The sequence below is a fragment of the Brugia malayi genome, assembly GCF_000002995.4.
Source record: "Brugia malayi strain FR3 genome assembly, contig: Bm_v4_Chr4_scaffold_001, whole genome shotgun sequence".
NCBI lineage: Eukaryota > Metazoa > Nematoda > Chromadorea > Rhabditida > Onchocercidae > Brugia > Brugia malayi.
This window is the reverse complement of record NW_025062478.1, coordinates 600,734-626,765: the sequence shown is the minus strand read 5'-3', so window position 1 is coordinate 626,765 and position 26,032 is coordinate 600,734. Positions and strand designations below refer to the sequence as shown.

Below are 26,032 nucleotides of genomic sequence, written 5' to 3'. Positions count from 1 at the left end.
AATGAGACTATGCCATTTGTTGTGGTAATTAAATAAATGAAGAAGGATAACCGTTTAAACGATCATCTCACATTTATCTTTGTTTGCATTCATTGCATAATTAGTCATAGCGCCATTTTATCACTTTTTTTTTTAAAAAAAACTGATCTAACTAGAATATTTTATGTAAGCAAAAATCTGCTCATAGTTATGTCTTAAATGTAAAATCTTCATATCATCAATTTAAGGTCTAACTATTCTTTATAATTACCATCAGAATACTTTGCTTCTTTTAACTGTGAAATTCATGCGAAGGCCAAAGTGCGACTAGTTGCAATCGAAGGTACAAAATTACACTTATTTTTTTGTGTAGTAATGATTATACCTAAAGATAGAAGTACCAAACATTGAGACTTATTGCAGTATCACTTTGACTACGTAGTAATCACCTTTTGATTACTTTGATCACATAGTAGTAAACAAATATCTAAGTATCAAATATCTAATTCATTTTGTCTCTATGCCTACACACATTTATGAAGCCAACAAATTATTCGTTGACGAATACAGGAAAATGATGTGACAAATTCCTTCATTTAAAAGTTAAAAGAATATCTAAATCTTACCAGAGTTATGCTATATCTTTTTGTTTGTAATCCAGTATAAAAATATAAGCAAATTGAAATAACTTATCACTAAGTCATATATATAACGGAAAATAAGTCATATAACGTAGCCAAATTGCAGGATTATGTCAGTTGCAATCAACAAAAGCTAACATTGACATTTAATAACAACAAGTTAAGAGATTAACGCTTAAATTGTAAACAAAGGAGGGGAGAGAGGGACAAAGTTGATGAAATTTTTTAATTTTTTAACGAAAATAGCACAAAAACAGATTGACATTATGATAGGAATATGATAAAGAGATACATACAAAAGCTGGTCGGTGGTATAGCAACAGCAGTACTAGTTGTAGTAGCAGCTAATGTTCACAGTTGTGGTAGGGAAAAGCGGGCGGGTAGGTAGCTTGGTGAGCTCTGCGGGCAACCCATATTGATGTTAAATGTTGACGAAGATGATGGTAATGATGATTGTGGCGATAGTGATAGTGGTGATAGTGATGATGACGATGATATGAACAGGGAACAACCAGCTGTTCCTTCCTGCCTTAACATTTTCCACTCAACTAGCGAGGATCGAAAGCGAGGACTGTAATATCACAATAATTCTACTCTCAAATGTATGTCTGCTAGTGGAGAAAACGAAGAAACAATTTATTTCTCATTATTAACAAAAAAATTTCATTCCATTTATAAAATTCATATGAAACACACACGTAAGATGATTTATATTAACGTTACGTGAAAAAAAAAAACACTTCAATATTAGTGTAATAATGGAAATGACAAGCCTAAAGCATAATATAATAAACATTTAATTGTGATGCTATTGGAAGAAAAAAAAAAAAGCAATCATTAAAAATTATTCATTCATAAAAAATTTAATGTAAAACATCTTTTTATTTCTCATAAATAATATCATTTCAGGTTAAATTTTTGCAAAATATTAACAACTCAAATGGATGAGTTCATGCACTGTTTTCTTTTTTTTTTTTTTTTAAGCTTGAAAATTTAAAATTTTATTACTGGAAAATAGGTTCAAGAATTGTGGAAACATAAAGAAAATTTATAAAATACAAAAATATTCTCTAATTTATGATCAAATTTGAGTTAAAAGATTTATGCACATAGTGAGGTTATACTGATGTATGTATGTTACGTATATAGCTAAACATAAAATTGAAAGAAACGATGGAATGCAGTTGGATGTAGTGTAAATAGCATATAAAATTCTTTCAAATGATTTTTTAGCTTTTTATCATTTTAAAGTTATTTGTTTAATGCCTGCAGTGATTTTGATAAAAATTAACTATTGTATGCCTGAAGTTGGGTACACCTGGCTGAAATTTGAAATAAATCATTTAGAGATAAAAAAAAAAAAAAAATGGCTATGTATTTAACGTACACAGCTATCTCAGTGACAGATTTAGGATATATAAAATTTGATTTCATTCCACAAATATACAATGCAAATAGATTTCATGAGAATTGAAAAGAAAGAAAAATTTTAAAACCAAACCCTATTTATCGCCGTTTCACTCTCTGTCATTAGCAAGAAGGACGATAACAGCTTGTGTTGTGCCAAGCGAAATTGGATAATGTTGTTTTAAACGTGCTGGCAATTTCAGCATGTTATTTAACGATGGCAGATGCATAGCTGAGATCAATAGTATTGCTGTGGAAATATAACTATTACTGCTATTACTACAGCTGCAAATGATATGACTGTTTGGTTGAATAATATTAATTAAACAAGCTTGCTTAATTTTCATAAATTCATAATGAGGATACTTATACAAAATAATAATTATAATTGCAATTTACATTCACATATGTTATTTAATATGTAAACTAAACTAAAAGATAAGACACAAATTGGAGTTATTATATTTCGTATGTTTTCACAACTTTTACATTTACTGTTTTATTTTAATTTAATTAATATATCTAATATTGTATGAGCTGAGACGTAAAATGGTTTTCTGCATTTTTTAAAGAAAGAATTAATACTTTTTATGGATAGATGGAAGAATAAATCGCTAGTCAAACAAAAATTTCACTCATAATTCCCATCCCAAGTGAGTCTCTTCTTTGTCAACTAACCAACTATAAAGCATGATTGATTTTTGTCTCAACAAACAAATTCCCTTCATATCGCCTTAAACAGCAAGTAATCAATAAAATAATAAATTAAAAAAGTTAGAAATATAGATTGTTTTCAGTAAAAAAGGGCAATTCAGATTGAATCTACATAACTTAAAGCAAATTTTGGCTCCAACAAATCATTCATTATTTTATTTTTCGTTCAGTTGAACACTTCTCTTACACTATGCAGTTAAAGAATTACGAATAAGTGTTGATGTCCCGTTCGACTCATATCGATCTCGATATGTGGTAATGGCCAAACGCAGCTAAATAAGCTTACGTGCCTACTTTGGATTTGACTCCACCCATAAGTTACTCCCTAATATAATTTAAACAAACAAGAACAAAACTACTTTTCTTCTCGAATCAAGTTCAAACCAGTGATATTCTCAATAAAAAAAAAGTTGACAACTTTATCGATGTTTTTTTTTTCCACCGTTTATATACATATATTTTTTCCAATCTTTTAATTCTATTTTCATCAGTAATTATCCTCTAGGATTATGTGCACTGATTTGACAACTGATAACGTGAGCTTGACGTCTTTACGGAAACAATTTATGGAGCAGATGTACATTACACCAAGAACTGGTCCATCAAAATTATCACAGTCCGGTGATTTGAAGAAATAAATAAAAGTTTTATATTTCATGCTGTGTAGTCCATAACTATTCTACGTCGGTAATTCGAATAGGGATCATGATATCGTTAATAAGACAATTAGTTTCATTTATGAAATTTTCCTTAAATTCCTCAAAATTTGAGGAGAAAAATTGGAAAAGAAAGAAACATGCTTTGAAAAGATGTCACAAATACGTTGCAAAGTACACAAGGCAGCCTGATCTGTTCCATATTGCTGACCAAAGGGAATATCTGATATAATGTGATCAACTATTTCATATTTCAGACAATCTAAAATTTCATACTGATTATAAGAAAAAAATATATACTAACATGAAAATATTTTGAATTTGAAAACCTATAATAAGTGAAAAGGAGTTTTATATTCGCAGTAGTTTACTGAGAATAGTAAGTATTAAGGAAATGATTTAGAAAATACCGCATCAAGGGGGTACATATTTTAGAAAGCATTGATTGAACTATCTGAACATGGCCGAACGTTGACCACTTAATGGTGAACGTTTTAAGCCATCAATAAATCTTGAAATGAGACAGATTAAGCAGACATTCTAACTAATGTACAGCCATGGATAAATCATTGGTAAGAAAAAAATAGTAAAAAAGAAAAAACAATTTCACCATTAAATAAATTCATGCAAAGTAGGTCGATTGATGGTTCTACATTGTCATTTTTTCGCAAATAATCCACATTTCGCAGTGATTGTTGTAAAGCATCCCAAGAGAAATCAATACCCAAAAGAAAAACCTAAAAGTACAAAATTCCAAAAATCAACAATATGATTTAAAAAATAATGGAAAATCTATATAAAAAATGGGATAAAAGATGAGAAAGTTGTCTTTTGTTCTTAATGATTAGAGCAAGACTAGTGATATGGAGCAAACTAAGAGACTTAATTTTTCAAAGACAAAAAATGAATTCAGAAATTCCTCTCTTATGAATGGTTTTAATTAGCAAAACTTCCCATGAAATCATTTGTATTTCTGGAAGAATTGCACTTCAAAATGACTAACTGAATAACACAATTTCTTAATTTACCTTTCTTTTAAAGAAAAAGTGAGAAAATAATTTTCCTTATCCTGAAAATCGTGTGCAATTTGCAATAAGATAGAAGAAGAACCACAGGTCAGGTCAACAACAATGTCACCATCTTGAATGTTCGCCATTGATAACATTGCATCCACAACAGTTGAACGTAGTGAATTGTTCAGCAAATAATGTCGCTTCGATAAACGTTCTCTGCAATTTAAAGAGTAATGTAATGAAAATCTCGAATTACATACTGTCCTTAGTGCTAAAATATGCAAATAAAAGAAACTTGTGTGAAGTTTCATGTAGTATTGATGCTAAAAACATTCTTTCAAAATGAAGTAAGAAAATATTTTGAAATGAAACGCATTATATTTAAAATTGTTAAAATATGCATTAAAGTAGTTTGAAACTGGAATTTTTTCTTTTTCATCCTACTCTCTAAAAAAAGAAAAACATTCAGTTATCATACTAACCGAGTGATTGGTATACCAATGAAGATGCATTTTTCCGACACATGTATGCAAATTTCAATAGCAGTAAAATGAACTGAACTATTGAAACCAGACATCTGTTTAATATGACGAGCGATACTCGTAGAAAGCTTCTGTAGAATTAAAGTTAAAATGTCACATTAATTCGTATGAACTATAAAATATTTAGCTTAACAAGTGGTATAAATAATTTTTTCTACATGTTAGCATAAGATAAATTTGGTATTAAAGAATGAAAATTAAAGAATGAAATGGATAATTTCATTCTTTGAAAAAGAAAAATGAGAGAGACAGTAAAATGTGTTATGGACAAAGAATCCCAACTTGTTTTATCATAGATCCAATACAGCTCTAATTTTACGAATAATAGTTGAAAGTGACTGATAAAAAAGAATAAAATTCTAATAATCAAATTTAAGACAAAAAATTTCTATAAACATCTATTTCCTAGTAGAATACCTCAATATCAATTTTTCGACGCCATTTTCCAGTTGCTTTGAGTGATACACGAAAAGTTCTATTCTGTATTGGCTCTCCATAAGAAAACAAACAATTGAAAGCTGTTTCACAAGTGGAATTTAATAAGGAATTTCTATCACACAAACTGAATAGCTTATCGAACAGTTCTTAAAAATAGAGAAATTATGAAGTATTCAAAATTATACATAATTATAAACATGAATTACTCTTATTTAGGAAAATATCCACTACATATATATTTCTAATGATAACACAGTAAAATAATGAAAGATTATGTTATTTACTTACGTCGTTTGTTCCAGCTGCAATCGATTATTTCATAAGCTGCTACCAAGAACAACCTTTCAGCACATCGTAAATTGCACAGTTTATTGGAATTGCTCGCATCAAACAGCACTTTACCTTCTACAATACTTCCATCAATCTTTACATCCTGAAAATATTGCAGTCATTTTTTTTCAAGATATTTAGAAGTCAAAAATAATTTATTGCTAGCAATATTACATTCTATTAATCTTAATCTATACTTCAATAATCATTATTATTATATTTCGTTGGTATTAACACCAGTGATATCAGAATAACAAAATAATTCGTTGGTCAGAAAAATTCGTAAGAATTCCATTTCAGTATTACGGAATGGCTTGCCGGACATGATCTAATATTAACATTTAGACATGTATACTCTCTCATTCCTGTATTACTAATTTAGATCACTGGTTTTCTGGATTATTCAGGCCAAGTTGAACCTTACACGAATCTACCTTAATCTCCATCGGAGCACTTCCTTGTCATCAGCCTCTCTCTCATCTCACTTTCAGGAAGTGCTAGTAGGGAATATTACCTGAATTTGTTCCAGTTGTTTTTTCACAAACGGTTCCATACCTCGACCTACTGTAACACAATATCGCATTCCAACTGCTTAGCTTTTTTCTTTTTTTTTTTACTCCACATAAAATCTGAGTCTAAAAAAAAAAAAAAAAAAACAAAAATTCTGAAATTACGAACTTGCCGAACTATCAGCCCCAAAAACTTAACAATAGAATACTCCAGAAAAAAGTTGATTTTTCTGAATTCATGAGATCAAGTTTTTTTATCACTAGTAATATCGAATAGAATAGCTAATTAGTCTTCTCAAAAACTAAAAGAAAGAAAGATAATAAAATTAATTATGTATACATAGTATGCTACGAAACATTTTCGTGCATAACGATCAGAATGCAAATAAGGCACAGTGAACTGCTAACGAAACATTTTATTCGCTGATTTCAGCAAGAATATATGGATGAAGAAACAAACGAACATGAAAACAAAAATTTCTTTGAGGTAAACCGGATCTATGTGTATGATAAATTCATAAATACCGGATATGAAAGATTTTTAACAATAAAATTTGACAAAATAATTGATGCTATGGATACTATTGCGGTACTTCTCTTTTTTACATAACAAATGAAATAAATACATTTGGTTTTTTTTTTTTTTTTTTCTTCAAAAAAAGAAAGAAAAAATGCAGATTACTTGATAGGAAAATAACAACATCGCTAAAATGATAACTTGAAAAAAATGTGCAAGGCTACGCTATATATGTTGGGTATAGCAGAAAAATGAAACAAAAATAAATTAAAAAATTTTTTTTTCTCAATTAAAACAAAAATGCATAAGAAAAAATAAACCATTCGGTTAGAAAAAAACCGGAAAACTATCAGCTATAACAAACATTACTGGACTATTAGTAAAAAGAATGAAATGATCTGTGAAATCAGAAAATGTACTGTGAAAGAAATTAGATCAAAAATTTGCCGTTAAAAACTGTAGTTTTTAGAAAAAGAAAAAATTCTGAAAAAACATAGATAATATCGTTTTTGTTTCTAAAAGTTTAAGATTTTTTCCAATGGAAGAATTTTCAAAATTATACAGCATCCAATAATAAATCAAGAATGCTCTCACCTACTGCTTATAATTTGATATTCCAATATTTTATGCTATACCCAACGAATAACAAGAATGATAATGGCAAAACTGAAGTATTCATTGAAGAAACCCAGACAAACAACTTCACTAATTAAAAAAAATGATGACAAAGAAACAAGAAACATAACTTGCATTGAAAAAATGACAAAGAAAGAAACATAACTTGCATACTACCCGGTTAAAAGAAAAGAATGAAAGAAAAACGAAGAACCGAACTTAAAATATTAAACATGCAGTGTTTAAGAACCATTCACTGATACCGAATCAAACTGGACCAGCATAAAACAGAGATGAAAAAAAAAAGTTATACATTTTTGAAGTTGTTGAATGAAAGATTTTGATGCACTTGAAAGAGAAAGATGGTACGAAAACGTGAAAAATAAGAACCCGAAAATATAAGACCAAATTGAATAAGTAAACATTTCAAAGAAAAAAAAAATACACATGTTACCTATGTCTCCAACAATTTACGAAATTAAGCTTGGGATAGAATTTTGAAGCAAGAATCTTATATGTGCACAAAATTATAGAATATTTGAACCGGTAATTGATACTAGAAATCTTTTGATTATTTTAAAACATGAAATATCTTAACACATTTTCAACACATTTTCTTTTTCTTTTTTTTTTTTGAAAGTAATAATGGTAACCAAAGGCAACCCGTGGAAAAGAGACTGACAGTGGCAAAAATTAGTAACAAAACGGCAGGAAAGCATTTTATGCGGAGGACTTAAATCGAAACAATCATTACATATTATTCTATAATAATTTTTTCTAAAATATTATTTTATAAATTATATTAAAAAACCAACCTGAATAGAAGAAACATGCCGAAAGTTTCAAGTCCTCCACAACAGCGAGTAAATGAATAATATTGAACTAAATTATGCTAACATCAAATACAAGTCTGTATATTACAAGATTTGCAATAAAAGCTCAAATTTATATTACTACAGTGATTTCAAGGATAAACTTCTGGCAATTATTGCATAGGAGCTGCAGAATTATTTCGATACAACAATCCAGCTGGACAATCGTTAGGTCGGGTACATGTTGTTGTCAGTTCTACTTCCAGCCATTGTGTTGCTGCTGTTGTTGCTCCAGTATTCATATTCTCTTGATGGCGTTGCTGATATTGCTGCTGTAATTGGCGCCACGAAGTAGCTGCAGAAAAATTTATATAGTAGCTTTGCTTTTGAGATTTCAAATGTTCAAATGATCAAATAAACTAACCAGTAAGACCGAAAGAATTTGGTTTTGAAATGAGTGAAATGCTAGAATTTGCATACATATTCGATCGATCAAATGTTATTTGCTTTGGTATTGACACATTCCCCAATAGTTTCATACTCTAAAACATCATTAAAAAAAAAAAAAAAAAATCAAGTGAAAACAATTTTAAAACTAATATTAATGAAGAATTTAAGTACATGCAAAATTTTTATTCCAGTACCAATCCTATTTTCAATCTAATCCATTGCTCTTTCTTTTCTTTCTCAGCTCATCTCTACGAACTCTTAATATTCTCCTTTTTCTTTACATTCTCAATTTTGAAAAATTTTCTCTCATACTCTTTCTTCAGCGGGCAAACTTGGCAGTGGTGCCGGATCTGATGGTATCCAATCAACAAAGTTAAATTCTGGCAAGAGACCCTGCAAGTCTGTTGATAGTTGCATTATGTCATCATGGGCCACGAATGGTGCAAACATCTGCCATTCGTCAATAGTTTCTGTCGTATCTAAAACAAATTTTATTTAAAATGAGGTAGCAGCAATAAGTGGGCAATATTCAGAAGATAATCCTTGAAGAAATTTAAAAGAATGATATTTTCACTTACCACTATCACCATTTTCTTTATTCTGAATAACTCGCTGGGTTTCTGTAATACAGTTCATCGAAGTTGTGGACAGGTTTGACTGTGTGTGGATGGAATTATTGTTGAGAGCAAGTGAAGAGGTTGTTGTAGCAGCAGTGAAATTGTTGCTAATATAAGGATCGTAAGAAGTCAAGGAACGAGTATTCTGAGCACCGTTAGTAGATAAACTGATTGGATTTCGTTCGGTTCCAGTAAGAGTTGTTGAACCATTGGTAATGTTATTTTGCGGTAGTAAATATATATCTACAATGTATAAAATTTTCTTTGCCTTAGTCATTACTTTTATATGAGCAATTTATCAAAATCTCTATCATTCATCATCCTATTTTCTATTTACATTATGAAACATTCTTTTTATTTAATTTCCAAAAAAAAAATCTCCAAACAATAAGATATGGATTTTATCAGTTTGTCTCGAAAAATGCAAGCAGTTTTTGGGATATTAACTTCATAGTTCGTTCTAAATTACTAACAAAGGTTTGCAAAAAAGGAGCAATTATCAAGCAGGTTAACTGTGAATGTTAGATGGCCACGTCACCAAATTTTTATTTTTTATTTTTTTTAGTAACCGTGTGTCTAAAATATGCTTTTTGAGGCTTACTATACGAAGAGCAGTCGAGCTAACCTATCCGATTTAATAACAGATTAGGTTATATGAGGAGAGATACCAAACTTCTATGCACTTCGAAATATTTCGCAAACAGCAAATGTTCAGTCTTATAACATCACTCTCAGGTGTGCACGTTTGAGAGAAGCGATGATTAGAGAAAGAGGTAAAGAATAAGAACTATTACCAGTTCCTGAAACCGTGGGTAACCGTGCAGCATTAATATTTGCTGTTGAAGATTCTGAAAAATCAGACTGACAGCAAAGAGTGGTGCTATCACGAGTATTTCTATTAGACGCTTCTTCGACACAATTTGTTTGTATATTATTTGTTCGTAATCGGCATCGGTCAACTTCAGTAGCAAATCGATGGAATTCTCCTCCTTCATCATCTGAAAAAAGATTTAGGAAATTCGAATGATAAATCCAACATAACATGTAAAATTGCCAATATTCTTGCAACAGATCCAAAAACTGACTTCAAGACTGTTTATAATATTACCGATCGAAAGATTCATTGTTCACAATTCATCTATTTGATAAACTTTAAGTTTGTGAAAGTTTGTAAACAAATTTCAACAAAAACTTAGTGTAAATAAAGACATGCAACGAAAGAACTGATAATGAAAATAAACAAATATGAGATTAAACAGAATGACAACTGTTTCTACCTACGACAAAAGCTCCAATGCTCTTATTTTGACGACATAGCAATTTTATTTATGCGAATTTAACAAAGACTTCAAAATTAATGTTAGACCAGTGCACAAACAGCATATCGGTATACGGTTTATAGAACAAAATCAGATGGTTACTGAAGAGTTAAAAGTGATAAAAAAAAAAAAAAAAAAAATCGAATAGTTAGAAACGAACCGTTATGTACAAGCGAAATGCTTGGAGTATTTCTATGACAAAAATCAACAGTACCCGATACTGTAATACCATTTTTTGTATTGTAATTGATAGTTTCGACTCGTGCTGCCGTATATCTTGTTGATTGACCGTTGTATTCAGAACGATCTAAAAAAAAAAATTTCTTTTAACAAAAAAAACTAAATCAAAAAATAGGTATAAAAAAGAATCTAAATCTTGGAAATCAGAAAATGTATTAGTTTTTGAACAGCACTCTGAGAAAATTTTTATGGAACGTTAAAGGAATGTTATGAAAATCTCAGGAAAATTATCCAAAAATGTATTCCTAATAAATCATAATTTAATAAAAAAAAAAAAAAAAAATGAAAACATAAAACGGGTTGGTTATAAATACTTTATCATGCTTCCTTTTTTGACATAATGCAGATATTAAATCACATCTCTTCTTCTAGTCTGGTAAGAAAAAAAAAAAAAATCCCTATAATTAATTTTAAAAACACATCCGTGCAATTTGAATATACAAATCTATGCTTTGCAATAATTGTAATATCATTATTGATGTTAAAAATGAGAGGTATAAACATTCAGCGCAAAAAAATCTTATGGAAAAAAAAGAAAAAAAGGTGAAGCATACTTTTATTACTTTCAGTTCGAAAAAGCAACGTTCCTGGGGGAGATTTGCTACGTTGTTGAGCACGAAAAAGCCATTGTAATACTTCATTATAACTGCTTCTCATTGGTTCTGTAAAAAATTTTTTGCTTAAATATGACTAATGAATAAGAAATAAAATGTAAAGTCATGAACGAGATTAACTGTCATCCTAAGAACAATAAGATCATAAGGCTAACCACTTTATTTGAAAAATTTAGAAATCTTTTCATGCATTAATTTTTAATTAATTTCCATGCATTTGTCAATAATTGATTAAACCAGTAGTACTAATACCATTAGATCAAAGAGTGCTAATATATTATAATCTATTGCAATACATATTTACTCATAATTTGTTCAGAGGTTTACAGTCTGAGATACTAAAATGAACCATCAACTAATAAATCATTTATAATTCAGTTCAATGCATTTGAATTTCTCGTTATGCTAATGATTATAAGAATCTTTATGATTTGTTCAAAACTTTATTAATTTTACTTCACTTAAGACAGTGAAAACAAAAAACTTCTAGATTCATGTTTTATTTGATCTTTTAAAGAACGGAAAAAATGAGCAATAAGACTGGAGTATCAAAGAATCATTTATGACAAAATAATTTCGCTTCGTTCTAATATTATTTGCTCTAAAAAATTTCAATTCATAAATGCGAAAAAACTACAAAAACTAAAAATAAAGAAAAGAAAGTAACATACCTGAACTTTCAGTCATTTCTTGCTTTATTGGCATTAAAGTCGAATAGCTTTTCTTTCCGTTTATGAACGAATCTCGTTCACTTTGGGTGCTAAAGATAACATGATCATTTTGATAAAGCAAATATAATGTCATGGATATTAAAGAGATTAATTGCCGTATAAATAAAAATATATCAAGTGACAAACTTATACTTAATTTTAACACTTAAATTCACACAGTAAATAATAAAAGTTTTAATTTCTATTTAAAAATTAGATTTTGATGTCTCCTAGTTATTCTGCATTCACAGTTTTATTTTATCAAATTTTCTGCATCATAATTTTGCCTCCTACGAATGTAATTCAGTTTGTGCGAGTGGATGTAACTATTAGCGACCAAAGTTTTTTAGTAAGTTATATGTCTTGGACGAATGCCTCATCTAAAATTGACAGCTGCCTCATAAATAAATAAATTTTGCCCCAAAACAAAAACTGAGGTTGCCGCAGTGGTAACTTAAGAAACTTATCACTTATTGCCGATCTAATTCAATTTGCTGCATAAAAAATATTTTTCGATTCTTAGGCTCTCATTATTTAGTTTAGTATTACTCAGATTAAAGATTAAATCTTAAATAAACTTTAGCAACAGTAGTAACTTAGGAAATTCTCTTTCGTCTTATCAGAATATTATATTTCAAGCAACAAATATATTGTGATTTTATGCCTAATTATGCCTAATTTTCACTGACAAATTCGATTTCATTTAAAAATTTTAATTGAAATAACATAGACGAGAATGCAATTAACATGATTCATGTTTAATTCTCAAGGAAAAACTATTAGCAACATTGAAAGATAAAAGCATACAGCATGAAGTATTTTATATATATTGAAAGATAAAACTTACCATAAAATTTTCGCGGGAAAACATGTAAAGATTTGAAATTTAAATACTAACCCAATTAACTGATGTACACAGATGATATATTGTCCTTTTTGTCCTTTTGCCGTATGATTAACGATAGTTGCTTCAGTCTGTACCCACAATACTGATTTATTAAGACCAATTAAACGGTAATACGGTGTCCGTGTGTGACCTTTTGTGAGCATTTCACGTATCGAAACAACCACTGCATTAAGATCGGCCGGATAAACCAAATTGTAAAACGAGGTACCCATTAAAGAACGAGCTTCATGACGCAGAATATAGTTGAAACTTAAAAGAATAGTGTATAGTTAAAACTCAAAAAAATAGTGCTGTAAAAGTGTGGTTGGCGTTTCATAAATTATTTCAGTATTAATTTTGTGGTGAATAGATTCAAATTTAATTCCTAAGGAAAAACTATTCTCTTCTACTAATAATTCATAAGATGCTCATGAATAAATAAATAAATAAAAATATTTTTATTGCTGTTATATAATTTATACAACTCAGTTATGCTGTTTGAAGATACTAAAATGCATCACTTTCTGGTAGTGTGTTGTTGAATCTACAATCTAATGAAACATGAGCTGAGGTTGCAATATTTTAAACTATAATAGTTTACATTAGCAGAAATATCAACGATAATAAATTTGTTCTAAGAAATATAACTTCATTCTTTCCAACCAATTTTAATGGTTTAATTAGTATTAACTGCGAAACTCTTAAATGTATCATAAATATATGCAAAATTATAAACCTTTCACTGACATATGAAAATTTCATATCATAGGTATGCCGTGTCATGTAGGTTCCACTTTGTACATCGGTGGTTCTTGAGGTTGTAAAAACACTACTACCCTGTCCAGCTGGTTGCGCACTAGCTTGTATGACACGAACACGTCCATTGTCCGCACACAGTGAGCGAATGTAGCAAACAACTGGCTAAGAAATTCAAATAGAACTTAAAATTTCAAATTCTTGAAACCTATGAAGACCAAAACCTTACCCATAATAGCGAAATCTTGTATCTTCCAGTAATTCACTAAAATGACCATTAATGACAGCAATTGCTTATACCATATTCATTAATTTGTGATTTCGAAATGCTTTTTTATTGCTGCATTCATCATATAGAAAAAAACATAAACGTTATAATGAAATTAGCATATTCTTTCCAAAATATGCTAATTTCATTGTTTCTATGACTGACAACCAGAAAAAATCTAAACAACCGATCAATTTAATTAAAATGAAGTTAAACCTGAAGACCTCCCCAAGACGGTTTTAACGAGCAGTTTGTCTAATAATTAATGTCAGCATTTATTACTTCGGTTAAAACTTACTTTAAATAGAGCATTTTTGAGATTTAAATTTCTTCCTCGTGGACTAATCACTGATTTCATTCGCAATGTACGGACTTGACCATTTCCACGATCGATTGCACCTCCAATATCACAGCTTATATATTCCTCGTAATCATTGGTATGAATAAATTCTTTCAATGAACGTCCCGTAAGATCAGTCTGGAAGATGTTGAACTATGCATCAACTAGAATATTTTAAACCAATAATTTAAGAAATCAGAACAAATGATATCCATATTTAGCCATTAAATGTATAGTATGTGCACGAATAATTTAGATACTTGCTCATATTCTACATTTATATCAGCACCTGAACCTAACAACCAAATTTAGCAACTTCCCCTCATCCATTCTTCATCCCGTTGAAATTATTGCATAATATTAAGTTTTTTAAAATAATTAGAATCTTGAATGTTCGTAATTTAGAAATGGAAAGAAAAAAAACGACGGACAAATTATATCAATGGTAATTAAGGATATTATTCAAGAATCTTATAATATATATTATTAGTCATAAAAAAAGTAAGAAAAACACACATTCGACATTAAAAAAATGCACCAAAGAAAAATTTAGACCAGTTATTTTACTGTGAAGAAATAATGAATGATAAATTGTGAAGAGGTAAATTTTACAAACACAACAGACAATCGTTGCACTAACAAAAATTAGAGAGAACAATTTCATAAAGTAGAAATGCTCATCTGATCACCCATCTGATAAAATATACTGAATTTTGTTAAATTCTTCATAATTTTCCCTATTATCTTTCTTTTCCTCAATAACCCTTTTAATAACCTTTCTTTTTTCTCACATTTATGATGTCGTCTTCAACATAATTTTCAATAGAAATAGTAGGCATAAATTTTTTATTTCGTTTAAATCAATCTATTTAGAAAAGCGGAAAAAAAAAAAAGAAAAACTGTGTTTGAAAAAAAGGAAAATGTAACATACTTGCGTAAGTCCGAGGTAGATGGAGACACTTTCACTAACGTATAGGATGATACCATCCAGGTCAACAATAGCCAGAAAACCATCTAAACACTCTAGCAATGTTGTTTCAGACCATAAACATCGATGTTCCTCAGTGAGATTAGTTTTCAAAACTGAAATTTATTTTTATTCCAAAAATTTGAAGATTCAAATTATTTAAATTCAAAAAAAAAACTTTTGAAGTTCCAGATAAAAACTATTTGGAATATTTACTGTCACATAAGGTATCCAACAAAGAGATCGAAATCTGAGCATCAAAATTGAAAATTAACATCCAGTAATTTCAAGGAATCTCTTTCCGGCATTTTCAAATAAAGCTAAACAATATATTGGGAAGATTTATTACTCCCACTAATTCTAACGGCTAGATTCCAATGATGTTTTTAAATAACCTGCTTGCTTACGCTGCAACTGGCGTGCATTTCAGGTTTTCATAGCTAAAGTTGAAGGAAAATGAATTTGCCTAATGTGGGCTGTTTAGTTTGAAAATTTACATAATGCAAGATATCAATAATTCTTGTTAACAAAAAAAATACATTTCGTTGCAACTTTTCGTAACCGGCAAAGAGTCAATGCAACCCGCAATATAGCAATCCGATCCACATGTGTAACTGTTGCTTCATCAACAATTGGTATCACTACTTTGAGATCCGTAAAGATATCCGCTTCCTTACCACGTCGATCACGTGCAGCAAAACGAGATGACTCACGACGTCGGTCAAGATTTCTAAAAAAAATAAAAAAAAAACTAGTATTTTCAGACACATACAATGAATGCAAAAACAAATTACCTGATAAATCCCTTCTATTTTGATTCAAAAGATTTCATTCGGACAATATTAGTATAACTTAAAGTAAAATCAATGGTGAAAACAATTTGGTGGTTGGTAATTATTATTTTTTTTTTTATCACTGAACTATGTCAATTTGAAAAGAATGAATAGAATTAGACCTGTGCAATTTATTTCTTTTTTTATATGAATTAGAATTACTTGGTTGATACAGTCATTAAAATATTAATCATTAAGAGTATAATCGCCTGACTGTCTACTTCATAATCTTAGCTAGAAGAAAACAAAGATTTGTCATTATCTTGAAATGCTGCTAGAAAAAGATTTTTGAAAAATTATAGAATGTACGAAAATTCTTAAAATATGACACAGAAGAACTAACCATCAATATGAAAAAAGATTATTAGTCAACAAAATTTATACACCGAAAGTGCACAATAAGTATGACAGAAATAGGTAGAAATGTTTATGAAATTATTAGTTTAGTATGCAAAAGCAAAGAATGCGAATGACGCAGAAAAAATGTAAAATAAGAAAAAGACAGAATGATAAGAAAAAATAATGCAGAAAAAATTGAAAGTAACTAAGAAAACATTGACAGTGTTAGAAATGAATTTTAAAGCAAAGAAAAAAGCAATAGATAACTATATCTAATAGAATAAAGTTTAAGAATCCGTAGAACTATAAACCAAACATAAATGATGTTTATTATACTTGAATGATTTAATAGCTATTATCGTGCAAATCCACGAAAATAAACATCATTTCTCAAGGTTATACAAGGTTAAAAAGACCACAGCCCTACCCTAACATAACATCGAAACATCAACTACCACCAGACAGGTACGATAATCATAAACACACCGACAGTGCAAGATTGATCATCGTCTGATAATGTACCGTATAGCTCGAGGTTTGTTAAGTGCACTTTGACATTGTAATATGTCGTTTTACACGTTTCAGAGTAACAAAAAGCGGCAAATTTGTCATTAATTTTTACCCGACAAGATAAATAGTCGGAGATTTAATCAAAAGACAATTGAAATAAGAAACTTTCATTAAATCTATATTAGTTATTTCATTTCATATTACCTCGCTTTTCCTCGTTTTCATTGTTTCTTGCTAAAAAGGCCAACTGTTTAATGATTATATAAGGAAACAAAAATCTCAAATCACTTACTGTTTTCGACTAAATTCCGTAAAAAATTCGGCATCATGTCCACTCATCATTTAGAGAGATTGTATTGATAGGATGAAGTAAATAAATAAATAAATATCTCGTTAATTTTCCTCACCAATTTCACCAAAGCCAGAAATTATATTGACAAATATCAAGTGAAATGGAGACACAATTTACATCTGAAGGTAATAAATTATATAACAGTTAAATGAGACATTTTTCTAATATTCAAACTTTGCGATAAAGTCATTTTGATATCATTGAAAAAATGAAAAACTTCCTCAAGAAAGAAACAGTATAGTTATGAATTTTAATTTAAATGAATTAAAACAAATAATACAAAATAAAGAGTAGTAAGACTAAGTTAAATTGCACCAAACTCAAATATTGAATGTGGTAAAATTTTCACATATACGAATATAATAACAAGCTATAGCGATTTTCTTTTTTTTTTTTTTTTTTTTATGAAAATATTCTTTTTATGAAATGACAACTTTAATGTCAAACTGTCCTTTCTTTTAGTAAATAAATGTATGTTAGTCACATTTAACTTGGCAAATAATATTATCAAAATTTTTTAACCTAAAAAAATATTCATTGTTATAATTTTTGGAAAAAGGAGATTTTCAATGAGTCGCAAAGATAACTCTGTTTGATCCCTCTTCATCCCATTTTTCTAGTTAACTTTATGATATATCGGTAAAATAGACAAATTAGTAAATAAATTATCTATCATAGTGAGAATATTTTACATACATAACGCTGCTAGGATTAACTAAATTTCAATTATTCAAATGTATTTCCATCGATCTGTCATGTTCATGTAGAATATTATTAAGCTTTAACTCTATCACCTAACAGATCACATTATTAGTTTTTCAGTTCTTCTTTCTTTGATAATTTTATTTATTCTGCTGCGCAGTAAAACTTATAACCCTGTAACAATCTTAATCTGAAACCAGTTTCAACTATTCTTCTCTCCCCGTTCAACCCCATTCTTGTACCTTCCATTTCACAAATATGTCCTTCGCTTCATTCTTTTACCCATCATTACGAGTTAAAAAACTTAACTTTTCACCCACCTCTACAAATGACAAAATGAGATTTAGCAATAGCATCACACTTCTAATAACATCACTTATTCTTATCAAATTGAAGCATTTTCAACTCAAAACTTCTCAGTTAATAAAGCAACAGGATTTGATATAATGTCTGCCATATTTGCAGTTAGTAAAAAGAAACCAAAAATAGAAAATTCGAAATGAAAATAATGTCTTAAAGATTCAGGAAACATGAGATTTATTATAATTTATCATCAGTTTTCATAATCAGAAATCTAAACTTGATAGATATGTTTATCTAACGAATGAATGTTTCTATCTACATAATAACATCTTATCACTTTATCTTCATTGCTGTTCAGATACAGTTAACTTTAACACTAACTGATAGATTACCTATTAGTTCAGCAATATTATTTCTATCGAAATTTTATTTAACAATTGGAATCATCTTAACAACATAATCTTAAATTATTTCGCATCCGAACTATTCAACAATTTGTAAGCATAAGTTAACAACTGTGTAAGCATAACATAAAGTTCGAATTACTTTGCTGTAATGCTAAGGAACGAACATTGCAGAAAAAAAAAAAAAAAAAAAAAAAAGAACCCATTCGAACTTGCGACTAACACATCGTGTAAAATAATTATCATATAAAATAACAGATCGTATAAAATAATTCTGTCCTGCTGATAAGATCACTTATCAGTGTCATTTGCTTTCTAAAGAAGCAGCTTATTCCCTTTTTTTTTCCTCATTATTTGTCATTTCACCCTTTTCCATCTTGCAATTTCATTTTGTTACTTATATTTAAGTAACACTTAAAGTCATTAGCAATAAATTTTTTGCAACAATTTTATAAACATAATTAATTAACTAATTAATTATGCAAATAATTAATTAATCCTATGACAGATGACAAATGTAGAAAAGCAAAAACAGCTTAATCTCATCGCTCTTCTACGATCGATCATTTTTCATAAAGTTAAATATGCAGTTAAAAGAAAGAATAAACGAATGAAATACATAATTTACCATTTTTTTTTCTACCTAATTTTTTAATCAATTTTTACAAAGATTTTCATCATTCATTTAATTATTCGTACTCAAACTGTATCTACGTGACGTGAAAATATATGAAACCTTCAACTGTAATAAAAAATTAAAGAATAAAAATTTCCATCTCTTAGTTCAACCTATTTGTCACAATAATTTTTCTATCTTTATCATAAAATATCCATCTTTTTGTTACATTCTTCACAGCACTAATTCATCTCTTATTTTCCTATCATACATCATTCAGGTAGAAGTTGTTAGCTCAATTAAATCTTCTCTCTTACTTCTTATCTTTCAATAAAAAAAGAAAAACCATAAAGATATATCGATATAGAGTAAAGCTAAGTTAAAAGTAATCATTATTCATATTTTAAATATTGCACAAAAAATCTTAACAGAAATTATAAAATATATTTCATATCAAAAATATATTTAAATTATACTTTCTAATTACTGATTAAATAATTATCATGAAATTAATCTCATCCATTATATATTCATAAATGATACAAATCAAAATAATTGATTCAAATTATCAAAAATGAAAAAAATAAATTAATTAGGGATTATGTTACACAAATAACAATTCAAAGAGAGAGAGGGGAAGAGAAAGAGAAAGAAAACATAAATTCTGAACCATAAATTATAACAAGAAAAAAGGGAAGTAAACATAATTAAGAAACCAAAAAACTTTGAAAATCCGCCTTTCCAGGGTGGCATTAATTTCACTAATCGGAATTAGTCGCATGCTGCACCCAAACCCACTGCTAAATGATCCTTTGAGGGATTTATTTCGTGTGATTCAATTTACGATGAAGTTATTTCCGCTACTCATAATTCTCTAATTATCTTCCCAACTTTCTATTTTTATTAACTCTCATCGTCTTTCTCACACCATAAATACACTCTTTTCACTTCACCTATAATTAATTATTTAATTAATTGCTATTTACAACTAATTGCAATTGCAACGCATTGCTACACTAACGTACTTTCCCGCAAAATCTTATCAATCTTTGCCACACTCCACATATACATACTATTTCCTCTTCTTCCTTACATTATAACCTATCATTTTTCATCAAACTCATCCTATTTTCATAGTTATTTTTATAGTTTCTATAAAGATTTCATTGATTTCGTCAATAATTTCAATAAATTGGAAGGGAAGATTTGGAGTAAATTTAATGTCGCATCTGGCAATAGTGAATCTACTTATCAACGAATATATAAAATATCTAATCTAAGAATATTAGATTATCAACCATCGTTATCATCACATTTCAATATCATCAATCTATCTTCACTCTATCTACAATATCATCCTATCCTTATTTCATCCTTTCATTATACCCTTATGTTACCCATACATTCATCTCATCTTTTACTTACTATTCCCTACTACTAAGTAACAGTAATCGATTATCTGCCTGAAAACTTGTTAGACTATTGTAGCCACAAATAATGCGCTTTTGACGCATCACAATAACAGTATTTATTATTTTTTCTTTTCATTTGACCGATTGCGAAGCAACTGTGAATGTATTGAAGGGATACTTCTGAGGGAGATCAATAATCAAATCGAGATAAGTTTTTGAGAATTAAAGGAAGTAAGTGCGCATTAGAAGATAACTGATAATCAAGTCAACGTGCTATTTTGTGCTTGGCGGCTGATCGATATTAAAAGTTCTCCATGGCCTAGTCCTTACTTTTGTCCACCAGGCTTTGGCTAGATCACATCGCAAGGTATTTCCTACAGGATATTTGCGTAACTTATTTGCATAATCTGGAAAGTTTGTCGAAACGATTGTGAAATTCTCGAATAAGACAGTGGAAATTTTGATAATTTGAAAATTTCGATAATAAATTTTGATAAAAATTTGAAAATTTTAATAATTTTGATAATTCCATTTTTAATTTTTGAAAAGATTTCCATGTTTTTCGGTGCTATCTTTGAAGACTTGCAATTCTTCCGGAATTGTCCCAAAATTATCACATTCTACAGATACTCATGAGAGATTCCATGAAAAAATTCTATGAATGCGTCTAAAAAATTACTTTTAAATGCTTCCTGATCAAAAAAAAAAAAAAGTTTTTAAACTGTACATTTTTTCTTTTTTAACCGGAAAAGAGAAAAAATGTTTGGGATGAAAAGTTAGATATGAAATATGTGACAAAAATGAGTCAATAAGTCATATTTAAGACTTTTTTGTTCAATGATCAGGAAAGAAAAATTCCTGTTTATTAGTGGCGTTTTTTTAAAATAATATTTCACATTAAAACATGCATTAAATTAGAATATTTCATATTAAAACAGAAATTTTGTTTTTTTTTTTTTTTTTTAGATTTTAAATAAATCAATGAATAAATGATTTTGTATAATTAACAGAGAATTCAAGAAAGCAATTAGATCTCAAATTAGATCAAAGGAAATGATATGACTAATGATAACAGTTATCAGTGAAATCTTAGTATTGATTATTCAGTATTGCATAGTATGCAGGATAAAATGATATCATAAATTTGGTTGGAAGTTGTGATGATAAATGAAATAACTGAACCTTGTTTACTATTAAATTTTATGCTTTTTTTTTGCATTAAATGAATGTTGAAAATTTCTAATCTGATTTATTGATTAGTGTCTTTAAAAGCCCATATATTATCTTTCATTATCGTAAATGAAATTGAAAAATCAACTGATTGGAACAGATCAGTTGATCGATAATTGATTTGAATCATCAAAAATCAACTGATTGGAACAGATCAGTTGATCGATAATTGATTTGAATCATCAAAAATCAACTGATTGGAACAGATCAGTTGATCGATAATTGATTTGAATCATCAAAAATCAACTGATTGGAACAGATCAGTTGATCGGTAATTGATTTGAATCATCCGATCAATGAATAAAACAGCTGATATAGCTCATATCACGCTCTTTGTAAGCCCTTTTCCGCAACAATAATTGATAAACAATTGGAGAAATTTTATTTACAAATAAAGATTTGACTTATTACTGTTATAAGTATAAACAAATTACAATTATTTATGAAAATAAAGAATTCTTTATCAAATATTAAGTAAAAGAAAAAAAAAAACTGACTAAACTGACTAAAAACTATAATTTTTTAAATATAATTTTATGTGATTTAATTCGATATTCATAGCATACTTTATGGTATTTTATTAGACATTCATAAAGAGAAGAGCAAAAGAAAAAAAGAAACAAATGAAAGTAAACGAAAAGAAAAGAAAGTTTCTTTTCATTGTTTGATATCTGATAAAGATTGTAAGAAAGTAGAGAATGAAGGATAATTTGTAAATATGATCCATGGAGATAAGATAAACTACTGCTGTCGAACAAATGAGGAAGAGGAAGTTTCAAAGTCCAAATTCAATTTTGTTCATTTCAAAATTTTGAAGTTCATTTTCTTTCTTTATACACATACAGCTAGAATATTTAACTTAACAAAACATTTTCCCCTTTTCTCTCTCTCTCTCTCTCTCCCGTTTTTTCGTTTTTAATAAGCCGAAATTTTTTATCATGTTTCATGATAAAAATGATTATCCTTTAATCAATGATTTGATAAGATTATTAATGGGATAATAATTAAAGTATATCTGAAGAAGATTTGAGACAGAGCTTTTAAACAGAAATGTATTGTTAACTGCTAATGATATAATAAAATATCCCGAAAATTTCATGTGTTAACTGTTGTAAAGTATTTTTGAAATGTATTAATTGTCAAATGTCAAATGTTTATAAGTTATTACTTTAATTATATAAAGAATTAAATTAAAACACTTCTATTAGTTATACTTTGAAATGATAATATAATAAATGCTAAAGATAAATTAGCTTAAGTTACTACTTAGCTTTTTGTCTTCTCATCTTGGCTTCTTTTTTTGTATTCCTCAATAACAAAGAAATTGACAAAAAATAGGTAGATAAAAGAATAAAACTAAGAGAAATGCTGATGGAATATTCATGGCAGTATGAAAAAGATAAGTGAAACTAAGATAATCAATAATTGAGTAGCAGAAAGATATCAAAAAAATGAAGCACTTAAGGGCATTTTTAAAAAAAAAAAGCTGTTTCTTGATGTTTAAAATGAACAAATCTTAAATTTAAGTTTTGAAATTGCGAAAAAAAAAATGGAAATATATCTTATTGGATAAAAGAAAAGAGAAAAAAATTTGCTTTTACGAAAATCTTTTCTGCAATTTATTCATTTTTTCACATTTTTTTTTTCTTGCAGAAAGAATCTTGGCTGGAGAATTTCTTGTTATATTTCAACAATATTCTAGCATTATTATTTTAAGTTTTGTAATTTTAAAATTAAAATTACAACTTGTTTTAGGATTACAATAGAATTATAATCACATTTTATTGAAATGAAAAAGAAAAAATATTACTGTGAAATTAAAATTATCACTCTCAAAATTTTGTGAAAGCAAAAGAAAAAAAAAAAAAGAAATGTTGAATATTTATCAGAGATAAAAATTTTCATTGTCAAAGAGAACTTTCATTAAAATGGTTAATATGAAAATATCTTTTCATTTCATTTTTCTTTTCTTTTTATCTTTCCATTTGTCTGTCTCATTAGCTTGCTTACATTATTATTAAGCATTTTTTGTTAGCTAACATTTTCTTAATTTGTATTTTATTTTATTTTATTTATATATTTTACATATTTATCATTGCTTGATTTAAATTGAATTCCACAATAAAATAAAAAAAAAAAAAAGGAAAGTATGGGTACTTGAAAAAAAGAAAATTGCAAAAATTTGACTAAACGGAAAGAAAAAGTGAAGAAATCATGGAAACTGTTTAATATTTGTAACTTTAACCATTCATTTTGTAGGTAGTAAATGAAAAAAAAACTAGATTTTATTTGTACACCATGGAAACATATTAGTTTAGTGCACTTCCGGTTTCCTGTTGATATTACTTACTTACTTACTTACTTATTACTACCCGGAAATGAATCAAACTTTCAGTTATGTCGTGGCAAGTGTATTTTATGAATTTCAAAGAAAAATTCCTTTAAAATAAACATTGAAAAATAATTATTTACATTGATAGTAACAACTACGTAATAATAAATTTACTTAAATGATGTAATGCACTTGAGATGAGTTACAGTTGTAAAAACAAATTTTAAATTTCATAACAAATCACTTTTCAAATTTTTATTTCTATTGCTTCTTGGTATGTTTGCATAAATTCTTTAGAGGAAAAAATAAAAGTTTTATTTTAAAAGACCAAAATTAAGAAATGAGACGAAAGGGTGGGATTATAGAAGAAAATTTTTTATCGTTTTATTGCCTAATTATACTTTAATTTCAAGGTTATCAAAGTTATACTAAAATCTTATAGTATCAGAATAAAAGCAAAAAAAAACATAAATTTGTGAAAAAAGGAAAATTACGGTAAATTTAAACTCAAATTTCACTGATGTGATATTTTTTTCAAGCGATTTAAATAATTTCATCCTAAACTATTAATTTTATTATCACTATTAGCGTATACTTAATGAGTTATAATTGCAAAACAAGCATTTTTCACATTTTACAACTTATATAAATGCGTATTTTATAGACGTAATTAAATTATAAATAAAAACAATTTGATGGATGCAAAAAAGTTGCTACAATCTTTTTTTTTTTTTCAAATTTTGAATGCGTCAAAGAAAAAGGTAAAAGTTAAAAATTTAAATGAAATCTTTCTTGAGTACATTAAAAATTTTAGTGCAATTCTTTTATTGCAAATTTTTGCATCTTTATAATTTAACGAAGCTATTAAAAATTCAACTTTAGTATATCTTCCTGTTTAATTTTGGAAAAAAATTTAAAAAATTCTTGAATAATTCAAGTTGTCCACTGCTATTATAGTTGAAATATTTTCAACAATTTAATTTTAGTTCATCTACCATCCCTGAAAATCGGTTGAAGAAATGAAGGAAATTAGACAAAAGAATGATGCAAGTAATTCAGGGATAGAGAGAGATCAATGTCAGAGGGCAATAATGATATTTAAATTAATTTAATTTAAATTAAAAAGAGAGTCTAACATGATTGAAAGGGTTGATTTGATTGTGAAAAATTAAATAACTGAGAGAATATGAAAAAGCATTATGAATAGATGTAATTAATTAATTTTAAATTTTGTATCGGTTTTAGTCGAACTTTTTTTTTTAATTTCTTTTTTTTTTTTTTAATCAATGAACTATGAATTTAAATTATTGTTTAAAGTTCGACTTTGTTTCGATTCCTGCAAATCGCTTGTAGTTGCATTATTTTAAACATTAGACAAATGCTTTCAACTTTAAATTGATTGCTTCTAGTTTTTGATTTTTCATTTTGTTCTGAATTTAAGTTCATTTTACAAGAGATTTTTATGGAAAAAAAATTTTTGGTATATTTAAAAAAGAAGAAAAAAATTGGAAATTTATTTTATATTTTCTCTTGTCAAACAAAAAACTTGGCTGTTGTAAAAATGATTAATTTAGTTGAAAATTCGATTATTTGTGAGGAAAATTTGCAGTTTTATGATTGCTTACTTTTCACAAAAAGTATTTAAATTGCTGATTTTCT

At 28.0% G+C, this 26,032-nt stretch overlaps 3 protein-coding genes across 4 annotated transcripts; 1 reads left to right on the top strand and 2 right to left on the bottom strand.

The window, feature by feature from the left end:
- Positions 1-1,038: 1,038 nt before the first annotated feature.
- Bm17704 (Uncharacterized protein) lies at positions 1,039-3,379 on the top strand (the record flags this gene model as incomplete). The annotated part of the gene is made up of 2 exons (XM_001895878.2): positions 1,039-1,193; positions 3,247-3,379. The coding sequence occupies 2 exons, from the start codon at positions 1,039-1,041 to the stop codon at positions 3,377-3,379; spliced, it is 288 nt and encodes a 95-aa protein (XP_001895913.2).
- A 667-nt stretch (positions 3,380-4,046) lies between these two features.
- Positions 4,047-6,303, bottom strand: Bm10194 (Uncharacterized protein; the record flags this gene model as incomplete). The annotated part of the gene is made up of 6 exons (XM_001895879.2): positions 4,047-4,134; positions 4,426-4,626; positions 4,893-5,023; positions 5,370-5,536; positions 5,679-5,823; positions 6,235-6,303. 6 exons carry the CDS (start codon positions 6,301-6,303, stop codon positions 4,047-4,049), a joined length of 801 nt encoding a protein of 266 aa, XP_001895914.2.
- A 2,043-nt stretch (positions 6,304-8,346) lies between these two features.
- Positions 8,347-17,364, bottom strand: Bma-hif-1.4 (hypoxia-induced factor 1, putative; the record flags this gene model as incomplete). 2 transcript variants are annotated; one of them, XM_043081197.1, is made up of 14 exons in its annotated part: positions 8,347-8,528; positions 8,598-8,715; positions 8,936-9,102; positions 9,202-9,483; positions 10,035-10,238; positions 10,720-10,866; positions 11,354-11,461; positions 12,085-12,173; positions 13,022-13,279; positions 13,746-13,930; positions 14,332-14,511; positions 15,305-15,456; positions 15,880-16,070; positions 17,315-17,364. In XM_043081197.1, 14 exons carry the CDS (start codon positions 17,362-17,364, stop codon positions 8,347-8,349), a joined length of 2,313 nt encoding a protein of 770 aa, XP_042937131.1. The 2 variants fall into 2 exon arrangements, with proteins under 2 accessions (XP_042937131.1, XP_042937132.1); XM_043081198.1 differs by having other exon boundaries at positions 8,402-8,505.
- Positions 17,365-26,032: the final 8,668 nt, after the last annotated feature.